General features: G+C 32.8%; 1 protein-coding gene across 1 annotated transcript; it reads left to right on the top strand.

Annotated features, from left to right (window-relative positions):
• The first annotated feature begins 7,103 nt into the window (after nt 1-7,103).
• Nucleotides 7,104-9,239, top strand: LOC111416691 (odorant receptor 85c-like). Its single transcript, XM_071195183.1, has 6 exons — nt 7,104-7,243; nt 7,486-8,050; nt 8,108-8,207; nt 8,261-8,350; nt 8,414-8,569; nt 8,634-9,239. Exons 2-6 carry the CDS (start codon nt 7,536-7,538, stop codon nt 8,691-8,693), a joined length of 921 nt encoding a protein of 306 aa, XP_071051284.1. The 5' UTR covers nt 7,104-7,243; nt 7,486-7,535; the 3' UTR covers nt 8,694-9,239.
• The last annotated feature ends 9,406 nt before the right edge of the window (nt 9,240-18,645 follow it).

Here is an 18,645-nt window from a genome sequence, read left to right on the forward strand (position 1 = left end):
GCTAAGCTTAAATAAGGACTTACAGGATAATCAGAAGTTTGCTAATTATCATTATCAATTAAAAATTAACCCTGAGAAATCAATGTGGATTAGTTTTGGAAGTACTCTGGGGATTGGGCGGGTTGATATTGATATCAAATTGGGGGATACACGTTTGCATCTCGTGGATAGTGTGAAGTGCTTAGGCTTAACGCTCGACCCTAGTTTTAGGTATCGTGGGCAGATTAATTATATGACACCTATCACCTATCACGCTGCAATCGACATGGATACGTCTTACCGTATACAAAAAGTACAGAATTGTTGTCTCCGATATATTTACGGCATTAGGAAGTACGACCGAGTATCGCACAGACTGAAAGATGCAAACTGGTTGAAAATGAGCTCTAGGCGCGAACTGCTTATTAGCTTGATGCTTTTTCATAAGATCTAAGACAAAATAACTTTTAAGTCAGAAGATGAGAGATATCCAACCAGGTTTGCGCTTGCAATCGTGCCACCAAAGTACAGAACATCATTGTTCCAGCGCTCTTTCACCTATCATGTCTACAAAGATATTACGGAATCTTACGGAAGCCTGCCATTGTCGGTTCGACAGTTAAGTACGACAGGTTTCAAAAGGCGGGTAGGTGAAAGACTGGTAGGTTTGCAGGCCACTTAAATTTCTCCCATTTACAATGCTGTCTTTTGCTGTTTTTTTAAATATTTTTTGTTCATGATCTTGCATTTGGTGTGCATCCTGTTGTCCTGTTGTCGCTGTTGGTTATGTTTTTTTATATTATTATTTTTTTTATTACACTGTTGGAAATAATTCACGAGCACACCCTGTATAATCTGAACGCGTGTGTCTAGCGCAATAAAATTTGGTATGGAAGTAGTACTAAAGTAGTATAACTTACTCTCACATGGAGAACGGCACAACTCTGCTGGGAGGAGAAACATCAATAGCGAGAGTGAGCTTCGCGTACCATCGCTACACGACGTGGCATGGAGTCTATAAGTCGCTATATTGTAGCGAGAGGGATGGCCAACCATGCCACCTCACCTCGCCTCCATAGGTCCTCAACGTTAGCCGAGGAAGCCGGATAACGTAGAAGTCTCCGACCAGTCATGTCCCAAACATGTTTGATCGGATTCAGATGCGGAAACCGAGCTAGCCATGGAAGCATTCGCATACGGTGCTCTTCCACAAAGGTCTGTACAACACGCCCGATGTGCTGTCGTACGTTGTCGTGCATGTATAGCACACATGGGAGCCGCCGAACGTAGGGAAGCACAACCTCATCTACCTCATCTACGTATCGTTGACCCGTCATGGTCTGCTATACACGCAGCAGACGTGTACGTCCACCATTTGTAATCGCACCCCATACCATAATGCTCGGTTGTCGGTGGATAGGGCGTTCTTGCACACACTGTTGGCAATCTACATTCCTTCTTTCTTTACTCAAAAAATCCTTTCCTTTCCTTGCAATATCCTATTTATCAATTAACTCCCCATTGTATAAGAGGAAACTCTTAATATTTTCTAAAACAAATTATATACAGTACACATAAACAGGCATTGATAAATTAGAATTTAAATTTTACGACTAACTACGGTACCATTCGTTACATACCAAACATAACCACAAAACATACAATATCAACAACAAATATAATAATATTAGTTTTGTAAGAAAAAAAAGTATTAAAACACATCAACTTTTTGAAGTAAAAACATCACAAAAAAGCCTTTGAAAACAAACAATATGTTATAAGGATAATTTCGCAAGAAAATAACACACACCTCATGAATTAATTATGTTTACTTAAACATGTTGAATCGACGTTTCGGGCTATTATAAGTCCATCATCAGGATTTTAATATAAATCTAAAAGAACAATTACATGTTAAGCAAAAAACAACGACGCAACATTTAGAAATAATATATTTAAAAATTTTGTATATTCTACACTTATAAATTAGAATATATAAATTCAAAAACGTCCCACTGTTGAAAAAACAGTGGAAGAGTTGATAGTAGGAAAAACAAACATAAAACCAGTTCTATTAGCTAAATACATAGATGATTTGCTGATCATCACGAAGAAACAACAATATGAACAGTTACTACAGTTATTCAATGAATATAATACTAAAATAAAATTCACAGTAGAATTGACAAAAAAAGAACAAATACCATATTTAGATTTAAAATAATACTAGGCCGTTCCATTGTAAGGTCTTCCAACAAAACCGGTAAATCGTTCAACAAATTCTTTCTATTTTTATAAGATCATATCCGAACGAGACTTCAACTTTAACTGACTACTCTCTTCTATTTCGGCTAATTCTTCCGCGTTCTCTATAGTAAGGTTCGGAATTTGCCGAAAATGAAAATCCACTTTTTCAATTAATTCACGTTTATAATTTAATAAATAAAAAATTCTTCTATTATTCAATAACAACACTAAGCCAATTTTTCAACCGTTACGTATACTAGCAAAATCTTTAATAAAAAAATTTCATTTCTTATATTGACATTGATTTTTTTCTTTATAAATATTCTTTGATAAAATATGATCAATTCATAAATTTAATACACTTCCACCCAACTTTTATTTCATTTCTAAGAAAAACAAGCAATGGAAGTAGCAATTTAAAATCGTCTTAGCTCGAGCGATATACAGGGTGATTCACATAAGAACCGACACAGAGCAGGGACATGTAGAGGACAATAAATTAAGATGATTTAACGCAACTTATCTCTATACCAAGTTGTACCTCTGAGGAATTATAGGCTTTCAAAGTTGGGTCTTAAATTTTTAAAACATTGAATATCTTCGTAATACATAGAGTTAGAAAAACCAAATTTGGTATACGTTATGAGTATACCGAGGGTATTAATTGGTAGCAAGTTGAGACCAATTGAGGCATTTCAAAGGGTTGATTAAGGGTGATGGTTCCCTAAATTTTGGCAAATTTTTTTAACCTTTTTGTGGATTTAATACATTATTATCTCATTTCATGTGGAATTTAATTCTAAAACTTTTTTTCCTCTAACTATTTTTTTAAAAACATTGTCGTTTTTATAAAAAACTCAAAAAACTAAAGACGCGTATCTTGTTAATGCTACTTAAAATCATCGAAAATTCAGTAGTCCGCTGTGAAATTGTACATAATTTGAGGAATAAACTGTTTATTATGAGCTAAAAAGACATCATCCATAAACAAATTTAGTTTAGGCATAATAATTTTCTAGTGATAAAGATAAAATCCCCAAAATGTCAAAATTAAGTACTTTTGGTTTTAAAATCGATCATAACTCAAGAATGAAAGGTGATGACGAAAAGTTTTTTGGGAATAAATTGTTTATTATGAACTAAAAAGATATTATTGATACACAGATTTTGTTTAGATGTAATGATTTTCTAGTGATAAAGAGAAAATCCCCATAATGTCAAAATTAAGTACTTTTGTTATCAAAATCGATCATTACTCAAAAATTAATTGTGATGGAGATAAGTTTCTTTGAAATAAATTGTTTATTATGAACTAAAAAGACATCATCCATAAACAGATTTGGTTTAGTTATAATGATTTTCTAGTGATAAAGAAAAAATCACCAAAATGTCAAAATTGAGTACTTTTGGTATTAAAATAGATCATAACTCAAAAATTAAAGGTGATGGGGAAAAGTTTATTTGAAATAAATTGTTTATTATGAACTAAAAGGACATTACTCATAAACAGATTTGGTTTAGTTATAATGATTTTCTAATGATAAAAAGAGAAAATCAATATCAAAATTGAATACTTTTGGTATTAAAATTGATCATAACTCAAGGATGAAAGGTGATGGAGAAAAGTTTTTTAGGAATAAGTTGTTTATTGTCAACTAAGAAGACATCATCCATAAACAAATTTAGTTTATATGTAATGATTTTCAGGTGATAAAGAGAAAATCCCTAAAATGTCAAAATTGGGTACTTTTAGTGTTAAAATCGATCATAACTCAAGAATGAAAGGTGATGGAGAAAAGATAGAGAAAACCTTGTCGTCAAATAACTTTATAACCTATTTGTCAAGTTTGACGTACAATTTCATAGCCGACTACTAAATTTTCTCTTATTTTAAGTAACATTACGAAATACGTGTCTTTAGTTATTTAAGTTTTTTATGAAAACGACAAAGTTTTTTAAAAAATAATACGAGTAAGAAAAGTTTTAGAATTAAATTCCACATGAAATGAAGTAGTAATGCATTAAATCCGCCAAAAGGTTAAAAAAACTTGCCAACATTTAGGGTACCATCACCCCTAATCAACCCTATGAAATGCCTCAATTGAGTTCAATTTGCTACCAATTAATACCCTTGGTACACTCATAACGTATACCAAATTTGGTTTTTCTAGCTTAATGTATTACGAAGATATTGAACTTTTTAAAAATTTAAGAGCCAACTTTGAAGGCCTATAACTCCTGAGGTGTACAACTTAGTATAAAGGTAAGTTACGTTAAATCATCTTAATTTATTGTCCTCTACATGTTCCTGTTCTGTGTTGGTTCTTATGTGAATCACCCTGTATAAACCGATATTTGATTGTGGGGTGCCGTTGGATTCGTATTGTTTTCATCTTTTGAACGATACCATAATATACTGGGTGTTCCATTTAAAAAAACAAAGTTGATTAATTTTCCGGAAAAACTGAAAGTTGTGCTGATGAAATATAGAAACTGAGGTTTTTTTGTTCATATTGATATCTCAATCTGTTCGGAATTTCAAAAGGGGGGGGGTTACTTTCCACTAGCACTGTATATCTAAAGCGGGCCGGGTCCCTACTCCTAATCAGTGATGGGCGCTGGGTAAATACCCGGCGGGTAGGTATTATAAACAGTACATATAAAAGTGATACAAGTAAAAATATAACAGATTCGGACAAAAATGTAGAGGAAGATGATGAAATGGGCGTTGAAGACGAGGAATTGTCAACGATCGAAGACGTATTATAATCAGGAAACCACTGCTCATTCTTCATTCTTGCGACGATGATCCAGTTTGACTTAAGCTTTGCCACAATGTTGACCGCACCATTTACGCCAGTTCTTCTTCATAGGTCCTCATTTCGTATGTGGTCCCTCAGGGTTACAACCAGCATCGACCTCTCCATCTTTCTTTGCGTTACTTTGAGCCTCCTGGTAATGGCCACCGTTAATGTTAAAGTTTCGGAACCGTATGTTATAACCAATCATGAAGATGTTTCTAAGTTTCCTGTAGGCTACCCATGCGAGTATCATCGTTCTGTTTAGTTCGCTTGTTTGATTAGTATCTCTCGATACACGAACCTCATGGCCAAGATATACGGCTGCGATGCGAACCAACTGAGATGAGTACTTTAAGAACAATAGTGGAAAAGACAAGAAGAGATAGAGTTAGGAACAAAATTGTAAGAGAATTTTGTGGATTCGGATATATCATGAGATTTGCTAGGGGAAAAATAAAAAAATTTAATGAATACTTCCAAAGAATGGAAGAAACCTGGCTGATTAAGACAGCAAGAGACCAAAGATTAGCTAGAAAGCGATCCTGGGAGACCAAAAAGTTAGATTTCCAGCTCTAATGAAACACCATGAATGACGCGTAAAAACAGGTTACAACCTGAATACAAGAAGAAGAATAATAAGATCTTAAACAAACTACTTAATTTTCAATTGGAAATCAACAATCTCATGAACTAGAAAAGAATCAAACAACAAGAATTAATGAAGCACAAAAATTGAATTTTGTCATTAATATTAGACTTATACTCAATTCAGGACATTCAAAGTTGTTTTTCAAGCATTAAACAAATCGTTAAATATGCCCGAAGAGTATTACGTAAACGAGAATGGTCGGTAGTGAAGATATAAACTTTCCCGAAATATATGTACACTTTAAAGCTAATAACACCAGGAATGTGTATAAATTTGTTAAACAGTTAAGACAAAGGCACAAATCGCACACAGGTCTATGCTGAGATGGAACAGGAAAAATAATATGTGATAGTGAAATGAATGACATTTGGAAAAATTATTTCCAAAACCTATTAAGCATAACACCAAAGAAAGGATAGTGTCATGGAACCTATATCAATCAGTGAGGTTCAAAACACAATAACTGCGTCAAAACATGGAAAGACATCAGGGATTAATGACATACCATCGAAAGTATTCAAGATAGAAGTATTCATTATCACCAATATTGATGTTAGAGCTTGGAACAAGATTTGTCCTAAATTTTGTTGATATTTAGCCCGACTGTTGCACATGCCTCCTGTATACCTGTTCAGCATCAGTTTCATCTCTCCAAGGCTATCCGAAATAAGGACTATACCGTCCGCGTAGCGCAAATTACTTAGGTATTGCCACCAGTTGTTTAAATGCACTCTCCAGTACTGTGATGAACAATTTGGGTTCAACATTGTATCGCCTTGTCTTACCCCATTCGGTTAGTACTTTCATGCAATTTTACCGTCATTGTAACATTCTTGTAAATGTTGGGTGTATCGATCAGGATGGATGACCTGAACTTCGCCTTTTGCCCATTTTTTTTTCTGTTATAGTTATTTTCTATTTGTTTTTTTTGTAACTATCTTTATGTTTTAATTGTAATTATATTAAATTTTTTGTATTTGTATTGTTTTTGATGTTCATCTTTCGCTGTTTGCCGATAGGGTGCAAGTAAAATCAGTGGCACTATTGTCTTTTCTGCTCTTGCACCAATTGAGCTTGAATTGTATAATTGTTAATTGATTTGGTTAACATTGAAAACACTCGGTTATCGTTAATAATAACATCTCTTACTTGATGATAACCTGTTATAATAACCTTTATTAAATAACAACCTATACATTGTCTTAAAATGTGTCTTTAATTCTAAGTTACTAATTAAGAATCAATACCTACACTTGTATTGAACTGTTTATAAAAACGTTTGTTTACAATTTTATATTCTAGGTCACCTCTTCCTAACAATACATCAATTTGGATAAATTATTTAACAATCATATCATTAGCTATATAAGATATTGCGTTCAAAAGTAACGTTGCAGTTCAGTACCGCTTAAGATGTCGACAACACCCGGTTTTTATCTGCTGGAAAAGTATTTTCGAAAATGTTATTGTTGGCCGTTCTCTCAAGGGTTTCGAGGACTTGGACCACTAATTTTGTTGTCTATTAATATCGTTTGGACATTTTATCCACTCATAAACGAAATTAAACGTGGGTATTGTTATTTAATATCTCTTTGACGTGATTCGCCACAATAATTTTATTATTAGTAATACAAGAAAATACAATACATTTTTACTACAGCTAATGTATTTCATACTCTCCAGTTTAAACTATGTATCTATTTATTGACTTGGTGCTAATTAGATATGTCAAATTATTTTCTTACAAGACTAATAACAAAGTTATTGACGCGAATGGTAAAGAAATGCTATTTTCTTTTAAATTTGTAGATTTCAAAGAGAATTTACACAAAGATTTACTTCTTACGCAGTTTTCTATTATGGGACTACTAATTCTATCTGCTAACATTCAAATATTGCGACATCGACATGGTTTACACGAAATGATTCGTATATTGAGTGATTTTAAGCAGTCTGGAAAAGGTATTTCACAAAAACTTAAACTCACTGAGAAAAATATGAAAACTATATTGAAAATCGTTTATTACGGTGGATTTCTTGTTGCGTATTTTATGGCATACTGTATTATCTTGGGTGAGAATTGTGCTAAATTTAGGAATGCTAAACATTGTTTATTATTTGAATATTATATGCCATTTGATTTGAAATCCTGGCAGTTAACATTAATAATGTTAGTTCAAATACACACTCTACGTATTGGAATCACTGTATCATTTCTTATTATTCTATTGTATTGGTATTCGTTTGAATTACTAGTGATACGAATACAAAACCTCTACGGGAATATTCATGACATACATTTGACCAAAAACAAGAAAAAGAACTCAAAACTCTTGATACCAAGTATTAAGTTTCATCAAAATATTACATTCAGGTATTTTAATCTCAACGTTAATGTTATAACTTTTGTAATGTGGTTTGATGGTTTTAGTATGTTTAAATTCACCAAGGATTTCTTTGCCAGCTTTCTTGTACCTGCAAAAGTTTGCACCATGTGTTCTTTAACTATATCAACTACTCAACTTGCCCTGGTTTGACGTTTTATTTTCTATACCGTATATTTTAATTGTTATCGTACTTTTAGAGACAGGATTTAATAAGTTTGTCCATGCTTTTAATGACATTGTTAGGCTCGTATGTAAATTATACAATTGGACAAAGATTAACTATATCGGTACGAAAGATAAATTGTTTTTTATTTAAATCACAAAATATATTAATATTTTTTACATAATAGGCTGACAGTATTGCGGAAGCTGTATATAACTTGAACTGGTGCGATGCTGATGTATCAACGCGACGAGATCTTGTGACTTTTCTGTGCATGACCCAAAAACCACTGGCTTTGGAAGTCCCTTTCTTCGGTGAAGTTTCATATTTAGAAGCAGCAAACGTAAGCGATATTAGTTATAGTATAAAATAATTTTTAAATGTTAAAGTAATAAATATATTCAAAGGAATACAAGAAGACTTACGCTTTCTATAATTGGATGTCAACAATGACGAGGAAAAGTTAAGTTTCTAAAATCAATACTTAGTTAAAAAATAAAAATGTTGCAATCATCGTTTTTAGAAATATTACTTTCAATTTACATCAGATATTACAGGAATTTATTACAATATATTAGCACATATTTCTTTTTAATATAAATTAAATGGAATGGCCTACACTCAACTTTCAGACATTATTATATAGTATGAGTTAAAATTGATTAAATCCATGTTACCAGTGAAGAAAATGGTCAAAAATGAAAGACAGTTTCAATGTGCTTTAACTGGTTGTAAAATTTTATGTTTCGTCTGACTAGTTTCGCCTTATAAGCATCTTCAGAGACTTCGTTAAAAATGTGAAGTGTTATGTTGTAGAACATTTCTTAATTCCGAAAAATACCATAAAATTAGTTAAACTTTTAAAATTAAAGACGAGCACGTTACAGTTTTAAAAATGGTTGAACTACCTCGTACTAGTCAGACGAAAAATAAAATTTTACAACCAGTTAAAGTACATTGAAACTGTCTTTCATTTTTGACCATTATTATATAGTACTGATTAAATGTATAAGTTAGGTTGTGTTGATAACTTGTAATTAGTTGAATAAACGTAGTTGTAGAAGCACGTATTTTATTAATTCCTAAAAAGTATAAGATGATAACTGTGGGTCTTAACAAAACTATCCTTAACAAATGCCAACAATTTAAGTGATATATTCGAAAATTGAAAGAAGAATCAACACACTAGAGGTGATAATTGCTACTTGTACCTGTTACCATGGAACAAGTATTTGTATGTTTTTCCTTGGAACAGTTATTAAATTTAAAAAATAATACGTACTACATAAGTACTTCATTCAGTATGGGTATCTTCTACCGTAGAAAATAAATTCATTGCAAACCATTTTTAAAATTTATCATTCGGACCCGAAAACCGAAAAGACAAAACCGTTATTTTTGTTGGAATGAAAATCGGAACTGTAGCGATAAATTCTTGTAATTGAAAAGAAAAAAAAATAATACTTTGAAGCTTTGGTTTTAACGATAGCAGTGTACTATACTGAAACTAGTATTACATATACGTACAGTTCTGTTCAGATATAATGCGAAAAGAGCCGCTCGTAGAGGCATAAAATTGTACTAGAAACGACCTACGTTCACGAGGCATTCAATCCAGGTTTTACCTGCTCTGTAGTGTTGTAAAAGTTCCGAACAGGCAAGCGGGGTGATGTGATTTATGGCCAAGATGACTGAATCACAAAGAAAAATTAAGAAAATAAATAAGTAACTATAAGCAATCCATTTACTTTACACAATTCCTGTAGTAAATGAAAATAATTACTAATAATTACTGTATTACTTTGGTAATACAGTGGAACGATAAGTCGAACCCCATAAGAAATGAAAATTATACAGGGTGTCTCACGTAACTGGTTCGTTAGAACTTTTTTAGGTTCCAGTATTCGTACAGTTTTGAAATTTTGGTAGTATGGGTTGTTCAGTCGGAACTTTCGATCTCAAATATTTTCAAGATGGCTGCCACTTCCGGTCTACCGGAAGTACACCATAACTTCGTTATTTTAAATGGAATGCTATAGTTTTTATTGCACCTTAAATTGTGCGTAAAAAAATATGTTGACTTTCATAAAAGTTATTGGTACCTAGCGCTTTTCGTTTTCGAGTTATTTTGATTTTAAGGTTTTTTTGGTAAATTTCACCATGCTCTTTAAAACCTTATATCCCAGCCAACGTTCATTCAAAAAAGCTCTAAATTGGCACGATTACTCTTCAGATGCTCTCAAATGAGAGCTCTTTTCAAGTATGTTTCTCAGTTGAGTGATGGTAGAGAGAGATGGCGTGTACTTAATGACATGAAAATCCGTAAGAGCAAGAGCATGAACATAACGGATAATTTGAAAAATGTTGAGGACATTAATAATTACTTTATTGACAGTATATCAGAAATTGTGGATGATATATTATATAACATGAATATCAGTGATAATATCTCTAGGTTTAAGTTTAGTGTCGTTGAGCCACTCGTGGTACTTAATGTTATTAAATCGATGAAATCTGCTTCAACAGGAACTGATAAAATTAGTCCTGAGATGGTAAAACTTTGTTGTCCCCATATAGTACCTTTTATTACACATATTATAAATTCCTGCATTCTGGAAAGTGTATTTCCTGATTGCTGAAAGGAAGCCTTAATTAAGCCTATACCTAAATGTAGTGACCCAAAAGCTTTGAAGGACCTGAGACCCATTAGTATTCTGCCAATGTTATCAAAGGTTCTTGAAAGAGTACTGAAAGTTCAATTAACGGAATTTATTACGGATACTGACTCTATCATCTACTCAGTCTGGGTTTCGTCGAGGGTATGATTATTGCTCTGCGATGCTGAAGCTGACAGATGACATTATCTCTGCGACTGATAAGGGTGAAGTTACCGTTCTTACCTTGTTAGACTATAGTAAAGCGTTTGATACTGTGAATCATGCGGTCCTTTTTAGGATTCTTCACTCTGTTGGGGTTGATCCTTCGGCGGATGCTCTGCTTGGCAGTTATCTTGGACGGAAATCACAGTGTGTTCGGAGTGAGGGCATAACATCTTCTTCTCGACCGATTGATTTTGGTGTTCCTCAAGGCTCAATTCTTGGTCCCACGTTGTTTTCGATATATACAATGCTATGAATAATTTAAATTCTGACTTGGAATATATAACGAATGTTTCCAATTTGCATTGTTTGAAAATTAATACTAATAAATCTGCCGTTTTGCTCTTTGTTGTAGTTTTGCTCTTTGGTAACAAAAGCGTTTGCGACCAGTTAAAGGGTTTGGTTAAAGTTTACATTCAGGGATCTGAGGTGCCGATTGTGAGTGAGGCAAGGAGTCTTGGTTTGATTGTAGATAACAGTTTTAGATACCATAGTCAAGTTAATAACTACATCAAGAAAGCGTATCACTCGTTAAGGCTATTATATCCCCATAGAAACTATTTGCCTATCATGTTGAAAAAAACTTTATGTGACTCCATGATTCTTTCTCAGTTTAACTATATGATTCCCTTATATCATCCGGCTGTGTGCTCATATGACTCGGGGAGGATTCAGACAGTTCAGAATAGCTGTCTTCGTTTTATTTATGGAATCCGGAAGTTCGATCACATTTCCCACTGGCTTATTGAATCAGGCTGGTTGTCGATGTGCTCAAGAAGAGAACTTCATACTCTAACTTGTTATCATAAATTGATTACTACTAAAATCCCTATATATTTGTACAATAAGATTTTTTTCAGGTGCGATATTCACAATCGTGAAACTAGATTTAGGTGCTGCATAGACCCGCCTCGACACAGAACGTCACTTTTCCAAAGATCTCTTTCTTTTCATATATACAGGGTGTCTCAGCGAGACCGGTCATTAGACGTTTCTGGGGTTCTGGCGAAAATAAAAATTTGAGAATTCAGACTTAAGTATTATCAATTACGATCTCTTTGTCTAAAATATTTTCAGATTTCTTGCACTTCCGGTTATACCGGAAGTCGCCACCAACTTTATTTTTTTAAATGGAACACCCTGTATATTTTTACATCTTTGGATTTGTCTGTTTTGAAGGTTTATAAATAACTTTACTTTTTGCAATTTCGAATCTTTCGAATTTCAATCGGCCGTTCTCGAGTTATTCGATTTTTTCTAGAAAAATCTGCTCCAGCGGACATTTGTTCAAAAAATCATAGAACACTCGATTTTTGAGATATCAATTTAGGATTCAGAACATGCTTAAACAACATGATGGAGTATGTTTTGATGCCAAGAACGGCTGTCTAGATCGTTTGGTCACTTTATTATGGCACGTTAACTTTTCAAAATTTGGAAGTACCATAACTTCATTTTTTTAAATGGCACCCCCCATATTTTATTTTTTAATCGTCTTCGGTGTCTCATTCTACATCTTTTATAACCCATATTTCCCATACCTTATATTAATAGTTTGGGAGATAATTAGGGTTTTTTGAAAAATGCACACATATGATATGGATATTTAGCCTAGTTTGCCATGAAAAACAAGCCTTCTCAATGAGTTCTTGTCAAAGACTCACTTGTTTACGTCACTTGATGCATGTGAGCTAATAATTATCTGTTATGTCCCTTAATATTAGTACTGAAACGAGTTAAAATCGATAACAATAACGAAAGTAATATTTACACAAATCAAGAAATTGTTAATTTATTTTTTTTGCATGAAAAGCGTGACAAAGTTCGTAGTATGATTCCCAGATCTTCTTTGGCAGCTCGAATTGAGGTGTTGTGACTGGACTCGAAATAAGCCAAGGTATTCACCTCTTCCGTTGCATTATCTACTACATTTTTTGGTCAGTTTAACACTTGATTAATTCGTCCAAAATGCAAAAAAATTGCTTCTATACCTCTGAATTTACCTTTTGTCATCGGAGATAAATGTGGATAATTTTCATTAAACATTCTGCAAGTTCTACTAAGAACTTTGTCGCACTTTTCGTGCACAAAAAATAAATTATGGATTTCTTCATTTGTATAAACATTATTTACGTTATTAATATCCATTTTAACTGGTTTTAGACTCACAAGCATCAATCAACCTAAATTAGACTTTGACGTTTATCAATAAGTCATTAAACATTTGTTTTCCATGGCACACTAGGTTAATATCCATATGATATGTGAGCATTTTTCAAAAAACCCTAATTATTTCTCAAACTATTAATGTTAGGCATAGGACATATGGAATATAAAAGATGTAAAATGAGACGCCGAAGGCGACCTACAATATGGGGGGTGCCATTTAAAAAAATGAAGTTATGGTGCTTCCGAATTTCGAAAAGTTAACGTATCATAGTAAAGTGACCAAACGATCTAGACAGCCGTTCTCGGCACCAAACCATACTCCATCATGTTGTTTAAGCATGTTCTGAATCCTAAATTGATATCTCAAAAATTGAGTGTTCTATGATTTTTTGAACAAATGTCCGCTGGAGCAAATTTTTCTAGAAAAATTCGAATAACTCGAGAATTGCTGGTTCAAATTGCAAAAAGTAAGGTTATTTATAAACCTTCAAAACAGACAAATCCAAATATGTAAAAATATACAGGGTGTTCCATTTAAAAAAATAAAGTAGGTGGCGACTTCCGGTATAACCGGAAGTGCTAGAAATCTGAAAATATTTTAGATGAAGAGAACGTAATTGATAATACTTAAGTTTGCATTCTCAAATTTTTTGTTTGGCCAGAACCCCAGAAACGTCTAATGACCGGTCTCGCTGAGACACCTGTATAAGTCATACGGGATTGTTTTAATTGTTTTAAAAAACATTTGAGGGCACGGTTACTTGGAGAGCAGGTGACTACTATTTTTGGCAGAGACCGGTGAGTCACAGTTTTGCTGCGAATATTTCTTTAGTTTATTTAAGATATTGTTTTCCTTCTTTTTTTTTATTTTTTGTAGAGTTAAGGATTATGATGTATTTCATATCTCTCTAATAATTGTCAAGGCTTGGATTGAAAATCAGTTGGTATACAACTGAATCTTTGCCTCGTGATTACATTTATTATTATTTTATTTTATTTTTACTGGTGTAATACTTTACTATAGTACATTATGTTATTAATTATCTCATTATCTTTTTATTATAATTTGTTCTTACTTTTATTTTTTTAATCAATTATTTAAAATTATTTTTCATTTTTCCTGATGAATGTGCAATAAAGGCTATTATTATTATTATTATTATTATTAAATAGATTGTCATATATTGTATCAGAGTATCTTATACAGAATGGTCAAAAATTGAATTACCGTTTCTCTATATTCAATGGGGAGAAAGTCGAAAATTTTAAATGGAACGCCCCATATTTTATTAGCCTACACGAACGGGAATTTAATTATCTACAATTTATCTATAAACATTCCTATATTTATTTATTGTAGTTTCTCTCATATTCGTAAATTTATCAAAACATGCAGAAAATGCAGGAAACTGTTTGTATTTTTATTAGAAGGCCATGACATTTTGACAGTTTTTTGTTTAATTTATTTCTATTATTATTTGTACTATTAACTACGATTGATAATCTTTTAGTTTACTAGCTTTTACTTACCAAAAATAACAAACAGAAGATCAAATAAATGAAACTATTAGAACAAAAAGTTAATGACAAAAATTAGATTTGAATAAAAACATAAATTTATAATATAAATTTCTTATTAAATTGAATTTGGAAATGCAATAAAATACATTAAATTATTTATTTCGTTGTCTTCATCACTGGTGACCGGAAATATGCGATTTCTTTTGGTCTCGATATATCCGGAACTAATAAATTCTTTATCAATTTTTTGAAATTTTTCTTTGTGATGGGCGTTAGGTTTGTTAGGCATCTCTCATTAAGCGATCGACACGTATTGTGCGAAAGTTTATTACATTCGCCATCAATACAAAATAAATTTCAAATATCAGCGGTGGAATAATTTACCATGATGTTCAATAACTTACACCCGTCGTCAAATGTAACTAATGGCAACAATAATACAAAGATGGACCAAAAACTGTCAAAATTCCATAGCTTTCTAATAAAAAAACCTGTATTTCGTGCATGTTTTAATAAATTTCGCAATATAAGGCAAACTACAATAAATAGGTAGGAGAATGTTTATAAATAATTTATAGAGAATTTAATTCTCTTTCTGATAGGCTAAAAAAATATGGGGCGTTCCGTTTAAAATTTTCGACTTTCTCGCCATTGAATATGGAGAAACAGTAATTCAATTTTTGACCATGCTGTATAAGATACTCCGATACAACAAATGACAATCTGTTTGACAACATCTGAAGAGTAATCGTGCCAAAGTAGATCTTTTTTGAATGAACTTTGGCTGAGATATTAAGTTTTAAAGAGCATGTTGAAATTTACCAAAAAAAGTTTAAAACCAAAATAACTCGAAAACGAAAAGCGCTAGGTACCAATAACATTTATCAAAGTCAACCTATTTTTTTACGTACAATTAAATTGTGTAATAAAAACTATAACGTTCAATTTAAAATAGCGCAGTTATGGTCTACTTCAGGTAGACCGGAAGTGGCGGCCATCTTGAAAATATTTTAAATCGAAAGTTCCGAATGAACAACCCATGCTACCAAAATTTCAAATCTCTACGAATAGTGGAACCTGAAAAAGTTCTAACGAACCAGTTACGTGAGACACCTGTATATTGATAGTAAGTTTTATATATATAGTTTATATATAACTATATATTGAAATATATCGCAAACCATTTTAATATAATAAAATCAAAAATCAATATAATAAAATATAATACTCCTATATAACAAAAAATATAATATATTATTATACATATAAAATATAATAAATATTATAATAATCTAATTGGGGAGAATTTTATAAGGTCCATTAATTATACCATCAAATATTATCAGTATTTTGTAGTGATGCAACGGATATCCGCATCCGCAACTGCGGATAATCCACATTGTTTTGAGAATCCGCATCCGCATATTTTAACTGAGCTCCGTTACAATAAATAATTACTAATTACCAATTAATAATTTACTAATTACTATTAATTACAATAGAAATATTATTTTCATGAAAATTTTAGTACGTAACTTTTTCCAAATACTCCGCATCCGTTAAATCCGCATCCAAAAACCCGCATCCGCAAAATTAGAATTAGAAAATCTGATTCCACATCCGCATCCGCTAAACTCACACCCGTAACATCACTAGTATTTTGTATAATACCCATTATTCTCTATGCAACATTGCAATCTGGTGGACATCGAATTTACTACTCTTTCGCATACATACTTGCCGTGAAACAATTCCCACACAACTGTAATGTTGCGGCGCAGATTATCCATGTTGCGAATCAGAAAGTTGGCATTTTTATTGAACTGTTTTTCCACCAAAGCCCATAGATTTTCGATTGGGTTAAGATCAGATGACCGCGCTGGCCAGGGTATTCGCCTAACCTCATTATGATCGTCAAACCAATCATGAACAATTCTTGAAGAATGCACGGTGAATTGTCTTGGACAATCGTGGTGATCCCTTCTGGATACAAGGTTCTTACTGATGGTATCAAAACATCTTCACTTGAATGTATTCAATCGAATTAAATCCTTGATAATTGTGGACGTTGTAAATGGATTGGCGGTGACGTATTCGTTGAGCATTATTGAGAATAAGTCTTCGGCCTGATCTAGATGTTGTAAGGCCAACTTTCCCGTTAATATTTGCAAAAATGGTTGATTACGCATTTAACGAGTTAACAACGCGAACCAATTTGAATACATTTTTAATGTTGTATCTCTAATATCATTAGGCACCGATGTGATCGGATCCGAATGTAACTTTTCAATTCATTACTATAGTGAACGGTGTCGAAAACACTCGGTTGTACTTAATAATAATATCTCTTGATGATAACCAGTTATAATAACCTTTACTAAATAATAGCCTATATACATTGTTTTGCATTTAAACGGTTTTAACGGTTTTAAATGCAAACGTAAAAGTAACCATATGTTTTTATTTTGTTATACGTACCTTAACCCGACGTGGAGTCTTCGATGCCTACGTACCTGTATTTGTCGTGCAGTAGATCCACTAAAATACTGAAGAATCACTGAAGACGGATGGGGGATCCCCAAGCACACGAAATGCTCCGATGAAATACCCAGAAGGGTGGTCCCGGAGCTGGGGAAAAAGGGGGAGTTTTTAGTGGGTAACTTAGGGACTAGAGTCCCACACTTCCGGCCGAAATATTTCCCAACACATCACCATCTACAAGCGCCAACAGTAGGCCGGGGTGCGTAACGCATTTTCTCCTCCTCAGCGCAAAAAAAAAAAATACATTGTTTTAAAATGTGTTTAATTCGATGTCACTATTAAGAATCAATACCTATACTTGCATTGAGCTGTTTATAAAAACGTTTGTTACAACATTATACCGGAAGTCGCCACCTATTTTATTTTTTTAAATGGAACACCTGTATATTTTTACACATTTGGATTTGTCTGTTTTCAAGGTTTATGAATAACTTTACTTTTTGTAATTTGATTCGGCCGTTCTCAAGTTATTTGGATTTTTCTAGTAAAATCTGTTCCAATCTGTTCAAAAAATCAGAGAACACTCGATTGTTGAGATAAGAATTTAGGATTCAGAACATGCTTAAGCAACATGATGGAGTATGTTTTGGTGCCGAGTACGGCCGTCTAGAACGTTTGGTCACTTTACTATGGCACATTAACTTTTCGAAACTTGGAAGTACCATAATTTCATTTTTTTAAATGGCACCCCCCATATTTTATTACTTAGTCGTCTTCGGTGTCTCATTTTACATCTTTTATATCCCATATGTCCTATACCTAACATTTATAGTTTGGGAGATAATTAGGGTTTTTTGAAAAATGCGCACATATAATCGATATTTAACCTAGTGTACCATGAATTAAGTGCCTAGTGTGACCTTGTGAATAGCCAAATGAAGTGGGGGTTTGAAAACTTGCAGACTTGTGATGTTTCATGCCAGCTTTTTAACTAAAATATTTTCAGGTTCCGAGTACTTGTGGTTACACCGGAAGAGATGACAATTTTCATAATAATAATAATAATTCACTTTATTGCCCAACAAAGATCAATTACAGGACAACATTACAAGAAAAAGAAAATAAGAAATAAGAAATAACACATGCCATAAAACAAATATAATTCACATAAACACTCTTACACTATTATTGATTGTTAGTTAGTTTACACATCCTCTGCACCGGGGAGTTGGCTAAAACATTGGATCTGCAATTCCTCTAATAAAACTGATTTGTACTACGTGTTGTATGCGTAGGCACCGCGAAAATGATCCGCGACAACAACCAACCACAATCCAATTCACCTTGCACTAACTTCTGCAAAAACTTG

Source organism: Onthophagus taurus, chromosome 3 (genome assembly GCF_036711975.1).
Source record: "Onthophagus taurus isolate NC chromosome 3, IU_Otau_3.0, whole genome shotgun sequence".
NCBI lineage: Eukaryota > Metazoa > Arthropoda > Insecta > Coleoptera > Scarabaeidae > Onthophagus > Onthophagus taurus.

Excerpts from the sequence above, each read along its gene's own strand:
- LOC111416691 (XM_071195183.1), top strand. The coding sequence starts at position 7,536 with ATGGGACTACTAATTCTATCTGCTAACATTCAAATATTGCGACATCGA. Across the intron at positions 8,051-8,107 it reads CATCAAAATATTACATTCAG|TATGTTTAAATTCACCAAGG; the intron begins GTATTTTAATCT and ends TGATGGTTTTAG. Across the intron at positions 8,208-8,260 it reads CAACTACTCAACTTGCCCTG|AGACAGGATTTAATAAGTTT; the intron begins GTTTGACGTTTT and ends TCGTACTTTTAG.